Source organism: Callorhinchus milii, unplaced genomic scaffold (assembly GCF_018977255.1).
Source record: "Callorhinchus milii isolate IMCB2004 unplaced genomic scaffold, IMCB_Cmil_1.0 Scaffold4, whole genome shotgun sequence".
Taxonomy (NCBI): Eukaryota; Metazoa; Chordata; class Chondrichthyes; order Chimaeriformes; family Callorhinchidae; genus Callorhinchus; species Callorhinchus milii.
The window spans coordinates 8673152-8684439 of record NW_024704745.1 but is presented as its reverse complement, the minus strand read 5'-3'; the positions used below and the strand labels follow the sequence as shown (position 1 = coordinate 8684439).

General features: G+C 42.2%; 1 protein-coding gene across 2 annotated transcripts in view; it reads left to right on the top strand.

The window, feature by feature from the left end:
* The window catches only part of LOC103180097 (E3 ubiquitin ligase TRAF3IP2), a 32188-nt gene that overhangs the window by 2032 nt on the left and 18868 nt on the right, over positions 1 to 11288 (top strand). The window contains exon 2 of one of the 2 annotated variants that reach the window (XM_042334627.1): positions 3090 to 3166. The exons of the other annotated variant lie outside the window; for it this stretch is intronic. Within the exon in view, the coding sequence (XP_042190561.1) occupies positions 3137 to 3166 (30 nt within the window). The 5' untranslated portion in view covers positions 3090 to 3136. The remainder of the gene's footprint in view (positions 1 to 3089; positions 3167 to 11288) is intronic. 2 annotated transcript variants of the gene reach the window in all.

Below are 11288 nucleotides of genomic sequence, written 5' to 3'. Positions count from 1 at the left end.
TAACTTGTGCTTCAAAACTATATGAATAGGGTTATAAGACAATGACCAAGCTCCACTTTGTGTATAGAGATCTCTTCCTTCAAATTTACCTACAAAATACACAGTCACTACATTTTACAGTAAATCCTGTGAAGTGCTCTCAGATGACTCCTGACATGAAAGGTGCTCTTTCAAACAACAACAAATTACATTTGAACAGTGCACTTCACGACAGGAGGGCATACTTGACAGTCAGGGATTTGGACCCGAGCTGGGGATTGGGGTAAGGAGGGATGGAGTGCAGGGAAGGTAGGAGTACCGAAGGCCCAGTCGAAGAGGGGGGTCTTGAGATGGGCCTTGAAGGAGGCTATGGAGGGGGTGAGGCTGAGGGATTTGGGGATGGAGTTCCAAATGGTGGGCAGAAAGGCTTAAGGCCTGATCGCTGATGGTGAGGCAGGCGGGGGGGACATAGAGCAGGCCAGAGCTCGCTGAGCAAAGGGAGCTGTCAGCATTAAATATTATTGCAAAGATTATTATTTGCAAGGATTATTATTTATTATGAGATAATTCAAATAATTCACTGCCTCCTCATGATTAGTAATTACAACAACTTGCATTTATATAGCATCCTTCACACGAGTTAGTGTCTTGACGTGGTCTGATAAGTTAGTTAATAATTTAACCACTATCAACAAACGGTTATTTTATTAAAGAAAATCCTTCAAAATACACAGCCTCAGTTGATAGAATAATGCGTTGCTTTATTTATTAACATGTGCAAACACCCTCACTGCACTTGATAAGTTGTACAAACACTCCCATTGTCAACATTTCTATTGATGTTTTCTTCTATGGTTGGTTTGTCTTCATTGAAACCTTTGGAACGGTACATAGTGTGTAGATAAACACTTAGATAAGACCTGTTGCAGGACTGTTTTTTGGGCTCCCAAGTTTGTTATTTTTCACCCTCCCCGTTTCATTTTTCTCCCTCTCCTTTTTTTCTAATTGCTCTTTCCTCTGTCTCCTGATCTTGTTTTCCTCCCTCCACTCTGCTCCAATTGTCTGATTGCTACCCCCCTCCCCCCCACCCCCGCACCCCCACCACCTCACCCCCAGCCCCATCCTTCTTTTCTTTCAGTAAGAATTTCCTGATAGCGATTGAGAGCAGGAATCCTGGCTGAGTTAGTTTTTCTCAGTAGGGTCTTCAGCCTCTCTCGGCTCGGCAGTGGAAAGCAGCCGAGGTTTGCAATTATGATCACCTAGTGAGTTAACCCCCTCCCCCTCACACAAACACACAGAAAGAAGTAGAAAGTGAAGAGGTAGACATTGGGCATGGAGATGCTCTCTACAATTGAATAGCTTTATGTATATATATAGGTAGATATAAAATATATAACAATATATATATTATAATATGATAGCTTTCTAGTATTTGTTATAAGAATTTATCCGGCTCACTTGTGGCAACTTGGGTAAGGTACCAAGGAAGCAATTTTCACCTGAGGAATTGTAACCCTATACGAGTCAGGACTGGTTCTATTTCCCATGATTATGTGGCTTCAATATACAATATCTGTCAGAAACAGACGTGCGTGTATCTACATGCATGGCTGTTTTGTGCAAACCTTGATATGAATTGGTTGCTGTGTTGTGGTCATAGAAACATTCATGTCTGTATTTTTAGCACTGAAGGAGCAAAACCTGGAGAGTTGATGTAAGAAAAAGGCTATAAAATAAAAGACTAAACTGGTAGAAACCTGAAATTTCTTCATCAATTTGAAATTTAAGATCATGTTGAATTTTGGAAAAGTCATAGTTTCTGCACTGAATGTTAATCGTGTAAATTAAAAACATTTTGGGGAGCTTGATGGGAAAACAAGGGTAATTTCCTATGCGTTTTTAGCACTTATTAGGGAGATAAAGTGATGCCTGACATACCACTGAAATGATTGTAGTTTTTGCCCAGGGTTAGGGCGGATTGTTAGTAGCTCCAAAATTGTGTCATTTTCACACTGTCAGACAGAATAATAATCCATGCATTTGATATAGTGCTTTATCACATCATTGAGTAAAGTGTAGTATCTGTGGGCAAATGCTTCAGCTGATTTGTGCACAGCAATGCCCCACAAACAGTAATGGAGTGAATGATCATTTTTTACCTTGAGAATTGTTGGCCAAGACACTGGAAGAAACTTTTTGAATAGTGCCATGGGATCTTCAATGTCCACCTGAAGAGACAAACCAGACTTTGGTTTAAACATCTCTTCTGAAAGATGGTACCTCTGATGATACAGCACTTCCACACTGAAATTTCAGCCTAGGTTATGAGTTTAAAGTCCTGACGTGGGGCTTGAGCCCACATCCTTCTGACTCAGAGGCGATCGTTCTACCAACTGAACCAAGCTGCCACCTGTATGCGAACAGTTCTTTGGTACCCCACAAACTACAGGTTTGTTACTGAGGCAATCAACTTCAGAGAAATATCTCTGAGCAGGAAATATGAACCCGCAAGTCTAACAGAGGATGAAGGGTTGGTAAATAGCTTAGCTCCCTTATGTCCCATACTTGTGTGAGAGGGAAAGGGAGCAGTATCTCAAATGCTTTGTGTTCCTAAAAGTGGGGGTGGTGGGAAAGAAATGTTGGTCCATTGCCATACCCCCTCGAGGGCATCTCCACTCACCCCAGGAGAATGTTGTAGCTGTACTTCAACTGACCCTCTTCTGAACTTCCCTCACCTCCTGACTTCCATTCATCCTTCGCCTACCTTTCCCTCCGAGATGCCTTAGTCTGATTTGCGCTGTGCAGTTGTGCTGCAGACAGACAACATTTGGGAGACTGAAAGATTCAAACAAGAACCCACATGGGCAAATATCAATAACACTCCAGAGGTATTTTATTGAAACAGGTACGCTAAACATCATGAGGTTCTGTTCATCTTCGCACAAGCCTCATGCTCCTTGAATGTCATTTGCATCTTCAGGCAAGTCAGTCTGAAATGGAAGGATTGCATTTCATATAGCGTCTTATCATGTTGTTGATACGTTTCAAAGTGCTTCACAGAATGTACTGTAAAGTGAATTGACTGTATATTTTGTGGGCATGAATTTCAGCAATCTTCTGAGCGAAACCTAACAAAGTCTGTTCCAAACATCCACAGATGTGCAGCAGGAGTAGCAATTGGATAGCAGTGAGTAACCACCACCTATTTCGTTCCTCTGCCCTCCTCCAAGTCCGCAGTCTTTGAGGCCAAATACATGGTAACCTAATTGAGATTTGGTAAATCAACTTTATCTCAGTCAGAAGTCTGAGACCGAATCGAGAAACTTCCTGATCTATAGGAGGAAGTACATTTACCCACTGAAACAGCCATAGGGAATACTTACCTAATTTTGTTTAGCACCTGAAGGTAATATTGTGAAATGCTATACTATCTATCTATCACATCTTGCTGCCTGTATAATTGTAGCCTGACTGACAGATAGATATAAATTCACAGATGACATTTACTTATACCTAGAAGCGCAAGAACCACACGTCCCACAGAACCTTTGATAATCTCTCTATTTGTTGCTCTTATAACAAGTTTCCATCCTGTTCTTGTGCAGATTTATCAACATACACCCAAAATAAGCATGCAATGCGTTCTTTCACTTGCTACTTGGAAATGGAGGATTGTTTGTCGATTTTTTAGTTGGTTGTTAGTCGACTAGCGTATCGCTTTCAGGAGGTCACAATCCCTTAAAAAAATGTGGTCCCTCAATCCATGACTGTTTGTTGGACACTCGTGTGCACAATTAGCTGCTGCGTTTCTTCCACAAATTATATAGGCAATTCACTTTACAGTATATTCTGTTAAGTGCTTTGAGATGTCTCAACAACGTGATAAGGGGCTATATCAAAAGTAAGGATTATTATTATTCAACCTTAAGTTCTGCACTCGCATCTTATCTATGTTTTTTTTCTCATGCTCTTGAGTATTCTACTCAGAGGAAGGAGAATCCCAGAGAGAGAGAGACACACACATATACACATACTCCTTCTGGGGCGCTGTCACAATTCCTAGCAAGGGCGTCGAACAAGCTTGCCAAAAGACTTGGGAGTGCCAGTCCTGTCACCAAGCAACAAAACAATTTCTGGAGGAAGATTTATCGAACCTTCTGTGAGTTTCACCAATGAATACATAGCTGCAGCCTTAGACTTTCGCAATTTACTGGAAGGCTCAGAATTGCCTAACCTGTACAACCGACTCCATGGATAATTGAAGGAATGTGTTGGCTCATTGTAGCAATACATAAAAATACTTTACATACCCTGTGGCCATGCACCATATCCAGTGAGAATCAATCCTGATCCAACCAATTCCAACTCTTTCCCCCCACCTCCCATCTACATGATAGCTAATGGCAATTCACAGCTAAGTGTGTACTGTAATAATAAACCCAGCAGAACCCTTGCAGCTGCCCATTAGACGGTATTATTCCATCAGGACTGCGCTGGATTCATGTCGGGAATCCTTCCGTGTCACAGTGGAGTCCTGTAGCTCAGTGGTTAGAGCACTCGCTTTGCAAGTGAGAGACCTGAGTTCAATTCCAGGCAGAGGGCGAAACCTTGGGCAAGTTTCCTTACTCCACACAGAGCCTAATAATAATCCCTCCAAACCCAAAAACATTAATAAATTGGTCATTTTCAATCTACGACTGTTTGTGGGACATTGCTGTGCGCAAGTAGCTGCCGCGTTCGCCCACAAATATACAGTCAACTCACTTTACAGTGTGTTCTGTGAAGCGCTTTGGGACGTCCTCCCGGCGTGAAAAGCGCTATATCAAATGCAAGGATTATTATTATTATTATATATGCATTGATAATAAACCTCAACATTTTGTTACTTTCACATATAATTACTGTATATGGTTTAATTTCCAGCAGTTAAATGTCAACAAGACGGAAGCCATATTCTTTGGCTCCCGCCAACGTCTTCTGTCCCACGGCTCTGACCTTCTCAACCTACCCGAACTGTCCTTAAAACTCTCAGAACCCGTGTGCAACTTAGGGGTCAGGTTCGATCCCCAGTTATCCTCCTCCCCCTGACCAGCACTGCTTTCTTCCACCTCCGCCACATTGCCCGTCTCCGACAATACCTCACCTCAAAAGCTGCTGAAACCCTTGTCCGTGCCTTTGTCACTCTCTGCTGGATTACTCTAACGCCCTCCTCGCTGGTCTCCCCTGCTCCACTATTCACAAAATTCAGCTCATTCAAAACTCTGCCACCCGCTTTCTCACCCGCACCAAGCTTCGTACCTGATTATTCCAGTCCTTGCCAAACTCCACTGGCTCCCTGTCACAGAGTGGATCGACTTCAAGATCCTCACTCTAGTGTTTAATTCCTTCCATTCCTTGGCACCCCCCTATCTCTCTAACTTCTCTCCCCACAGCAGTACCCGCTGCCTCTGCTCTACTGGGTCCGGCTTCCTCTGTATTCCCTGATTCCTCTGCTCCACCAATGGTGGCCTTGCCTTCAGCCACTACGCCCCAAAACTTTGGAATTCCCTCTCTCATGCCTCACCCCCTCCTTCCCCATCTTCAGGTCACACCTGAAGACCATCCCTTTCGACCGCGCCTACTGTTACCTTCCCCTCCCGCTGGCTCGGCCCTGGGCTCTTCCATTGTTAAGCGTTCTGAGACACTGCCCGGCGTGGAGGGTGCAAATCATTTAAAAGTTAAGTCCAGCAGTAAGTACAGTGGAAACGCATCTCAAAGTCATCCCACTTATGTGGTTATCTTGCGGGTGTGGTCAGTTTTTCTTTTGCAGCATTTTGGATTTGAACGTTATATAGTTCAGTGATATTAAGTTCACCGGTGAGGTCGAACCTGTGAATGTGGTCAAACTGCCTCATTTGCGAGTTTCCATTAGTTTGGCAAGGCTACATTTTTGTTAACTTTTTTATTTTTAGAGGGTTTCTGTACGTTTCAGGGGTTTGGCTGGATCTCAGTCAGAATAACCTGGAATTGGGAGGATCCCTGCATGGAGCAGGTTCTGAATAGCCCTGTATTCACTGCATCTCATAGATAGAGATGCTGTGGAATTCTACAGATTAAAGTGATTGACTGACTGACTGATTGATTGATTGATTGATTGATTGATTGATTGATTGATTGTGTCTTATGGTTTACCCTCCACAGGGGTACAGAATCATTTTACCTGTTTATACACCAATATAATAATAATATAATAAATAATAATAATCCTTGCATTTGATATAGCACTTTTCACGTCTTCTAGACATCGCAAAGTGCTTCACAGAATATACTGTAAAGTGAATTGACTGTAAGTTTGTGGGCGATATTACAAGATCGGCCACAAACTTTGTGGGCGATATTACACTTACAAGATATTTGGAGTCAATGTTTGGCATGTTCTTCCTCAAAACTGAGAAAGTGAAGTGAAAATTAAACCCACATAGAGGTGAATGCTTGTTCCACTGTAACCTTGCAGTTTTGCTGCTGCTGATATGATAGTGATTGATTTTACTACAATGATAAACAGGTAGTGAAACTTGTAAGTGGTATTGCTTTAATGTCACTTTGCTTGCCCAAAGTCCATTGACATTGAGGTGTAATAGCATGTGAGGTCTAATAGCAAGAAATTATAAGGAAGCTGGTTTCTACTGCACGGATAATAATAATAATAATCCTTGCATTTGATATAGCACCTTATCACATCATTGAGACATTTCAAAGCACTTCACAGATCATATTGTGAAGTAGATTAACTGAAACGTAGCAGCCAATTGTGCACAGCAGTTTCCCACAAACAGTCATGAATTGAGGACCCACTGATTTTTGGAGGGTTTATTACCTCCAGTTACCCAATCGATTACATCTGAGTATTGCTGCTGTTTTTGTAATTGCCTTTCTTCCTCTGTCTGTCTTCTTTAGGCCCAGTTAGGAAGGAAGTGCATGGCCTCTTTTCCAAGGTTCTGAGACAAAAGTCAGCGATGAATCAAAATTGACCAGTTCTTATAACTATGCGGTACAGAAAGATCTGCTTGAGTCAGATTCAGGTTATGTTCAGCACAGATTTATTTTTGGGTGGGGAGGAAGAGTAGGAGGAGGTTGTCTGAAGTTGACCTGGTTCCATGTTGACAGGTCTTGAGAATGGAGTTCAGGCAGCTCTGTGTGGTGCACTCTGTGATTCAATACATTGATTTGGTACTCCAAGGCACTGTCCACGATTGATCAGCCAGCCTGACCCATCCACGGGAGCACTGAGGACGGGATTCAACCCTCTCAGTATCTAATAGCACTGCACGCCAATGATCGAATGAGTAGATATACAAGCAGCAGGGTTCAATTCCCAGGTGGTGTGTAACCTTAGGCAAGTTTCCCTACTGCACAAGCCTCTGTTCACCTAATATTAGTCAGAACCCGGTTGTTAGTCGATTGATCCCTTTCCACGACTGTTTGTCGGACACTGCTATGCGCAATTGGCTATCATGTTTCGACTACTTTACAATATCATCTGTGAAGCGATTGGAGACGTCTTGATGACGTGATGAGGTGCAATATGAAATGCAAGTATTGTTATTATTATAACCTCTTATTGGTGTTTTGTTTGCTTGTTGTATTGCAGCAATTCACTTCCCCCCCACTTTGGCTTCTCTAATGCCTATTCCAACCACTGCCGGGTTCTTTGCTTTTAGGCATGAGGTGCCCCACAAAACCCACTGGATGTTCCATGATGTTTACTGGAATTTGTCTGTCTTTGACTAAGCCATTGGTTATGCCAATTGATGGCTTAATTCAGCAGAACAAATGTTCAACTGAGCCATCAATTGATGTGCTTTACCATTTGCGTCAAAGCATAGCGTTTCAGGTGCTGAAACAGTTGTGTGAAACACTGGGAGTGTAATAAGCTAATTTATAATATTGATGTTAATAATCCCTGCATTTGATTGAGCGCCTTATGTCATTGAGACGTCTCAAAGCATTTCACGGAATATACTGTAAAGTGGAGAGATTGTATATTTTGTGGGTGAAATGCAGTTGCTGGTTTGCACACAGTTATGTCCCATAAACAACATAGAATGAATGACTATGTTATTTGGGGGATTGTTGGACAGAACACCGGGAGAAACTCGCTTCTCTTTTCGAATTGTGTTATATAATAATAATAATAATCCTTGCATTTGATACAGCGCTTTTCACATTTTCTCGACGTCTCAAAGCGCTTCACAGAATAGACTGTAAAGTGAATTGACTGTATATATTTTGTGGGCGAAATTGAGGACAACTCTTAAAAATTACCACAAGCACAGACACAACAACACACTGAAACCACCAGCCCATCTGCCTCCAGGAAGAGTGCTTTAACAATTACCTGGCTGTTGATTTCATGCACATTAACTTTAAAAGAGCTGCTTTGCGCCACAAAAAAGCTCTGCTTTACATAGGAAAGTGGAAGCTAGAAAATATTCACCTAGAAGGCCCATTCTTTCCACGGACGATCTACAATATTCAGCCTGTAAGGTGCGTTTTCCCCACAGATGGCACAACTGCAGACACTATCAATCCAGGATTTACTGCTCAGTGGTTCTATCAAGGTTCCCAGTGCATTGATGCTGATAATTAGCTGGATCAGCACACAGCAACAACTTCTTGCATTTATATAACACCCTTTTATGGCTCGTACAGTAATGTTGGAGCATTTCACAGTTTATAGGACAGATGCTGAGGAAGGGAGAAGGGGAAAAGACCAAAGGCGTTGCTCATAGAGTTTTAAGGTTGGATTTAAAGACAGACAGCGATGGGATGGGTGTGAGACAGAAGGACAGAGGCAAGGACTTCCTGAAATTGGGGCGTAATGATTGAAGGTTCAGGCACAGGGAGGATCCAGACGCTTGAAAGAAGGTTGTGTCTTTGTTATCAGAGGTCAGCAGGCTCTTGCAGCACTGTGATCCCAGGAGGTTTGTGTGTGTGTGTGTGTGGGGGGGTCGGGGGGGGGGGGGGGGGGGCGCTGCGGTTGGGGAGGGGTCGTAGCCTAAATCTGTCAGAAAATCTAAGTTATTGATTGATGGACTGCATTAACAGGCAGGACAAAACCGTAGGCATTTTTTGTTACTCCACATGCCTCTGTTTACCAAGCAGTAAGTAGCACCCCGGTTATTTGACGGTTCGCTTTTCAGGGGTAATACCCTCTCAAAATTATTGTGCGCCAGTTACACGTCAATGTTCCACAAACAACCATGGAGTGAGTGACCAATTTTATATGGTTGATTTATTAAATAGTGTCAAGGCATTCTTAATGTCCACCTGAACAGGCAGACAGGACATTGGTTTAATACACAGGCATTTTACAGTACATTTTACAGTACATCTCATGAAGCGCTTTGAGACGTCCTCCTGATGTGAAAGGCGCTATACCAAATACAATGGTTTTTATTATACCTTCACATTGAGTGTTTTAAAAATTAGATCTTTAATTGTTATGGAAGTTATGCCCAAATCTTGATAAACATACAGTTCTGGACAGACTTCTTTTTCAAGATTAAAGAAATGCCCTGATTACAGAGCTGACACAAAATGCCAATCATTACTGAACAATTTAATACAGTTTCAAAGCTCAATGTCTTTCAAAGCATTGCCCCACCCCCCATATACATATCAGACATAAACCTACCTCTTGAGTGAATGAAATAAATGACTTGTGTGAAAATGGTGTGTGGTTGCACTTCCTACCCCACCAAGGTGTGAATAACATAATTTACTGGCATGAGTCTATGCTGCAATATGTTCCTGAAATTGCTTGCGGTAATAAGCATGAACTACATTCATGATTGATGGCATTGGAAAAAAAAGAGTTTTACGAGTTGCTGCCATTTCTGTGGGAGAAAACTGTGGTTGTTTACTGTGGTGGAGTCCTGTAGCTCAGTGGTCAGAACACTCGCTTTGCAAGAGAGAGACCTGGGTTCGATTCCCGGTAGGGTGAAACCTTGGGCAAGTTTCCTTACTCAACACGCCTGATAATAATCCCTCAAGAAAAAGAAATAATAAATTGGTCACTTCAATCCACGAGGTGCAACCACCAGGTAAGGTAGAGGCTGAGCTTGGCTGAGGCACCCCCTACAGTAGTGTGACCTGCCGACAGTTGGTGTGACGATTCATACATATGAACAAAGATCATTTGGGTGATGCACTGATGAGCTTTCAGTGCTCCGGGAACCACATCCCAGTGCGAGGAGGCCAGCGATCAAGGTCAGAGGCCCAGGGAGAGATAATCAGAAAATAATTCGACAAATTAAAATGAAAACAACAGCAAAAAAAGGCAGCGACCAGTGCTTACATAACTCCATCCTGAACTTGACTTAAAGTGCTCTGGGACGCTGCCCTGCTTGAGGAGCACTATATAAATGCAAGTTGTTATTGTTGTTGACTTGCATTTTGACATGTGAAGCTTTTATCTGGTTTGGGTGCTCTTAAGCATGGTGATAGGTTTCTGCTTGTCTCAAACACTCTCCTGACTGAAAAAATAAAAGGAAATAAATATTTCATTGAGTTATCTGTATGATCTTGTTACATGGCCATTATCTTGAGCTCAAATCAGGTGTTACACACACTTCGGATAATGTGCCAACCATGACAAAGTATGCATAGACCATTGTCGAGTGTCAACAGATAGCTGTTCTACCCATTGTCAGGAAGACATTTGAAGTTGGTAGCGTGACATGATAGAGAAGCAGTAAGTCTCTTGAGCTAACACAAAGAATAGGTTATCGAAGTCAATCAAAACCTTAACCCACTCTGTCATAAACAGCAGGGCGACAGTTGTTGGTGTTTTTGTTTGCTAATAATTAAGCCACAAAATCTTACCAATCTCACCAATACATTAATAATAATTATCCTTGCATTTGATATAGCGCCTTATGTCATTGAGAAGTCTCAAAGTGCTTCGCAGAATACACTGTAAAGTGAATTGACTGTATATTTTGTGGGCAAAACACTACAGCTATCTGCCCACAGCAGTGTACTACCACAAAACAGTTGTGGATTGAGTGACATAATTAATCTATTTTTTGTGGGGGGAGCGATTATTACCACTGGAAAGCGATCTGCTAACAACCAGGTTCCTACTTACTGGTAGGTAAACAGAGGCATGTGGGGAAAGAAAACTTGCCTAAGGTTTTGACCCTCCTGGGAATCAAATACAGGTCGCCTAGATGTCTACTTAGTGATCAGATGGGATGACTGCAGATTTGTAATATGTGTGTTCATTTACAGTCTAATGCTCTTTGCATTAAAATAATTCCTTTTGT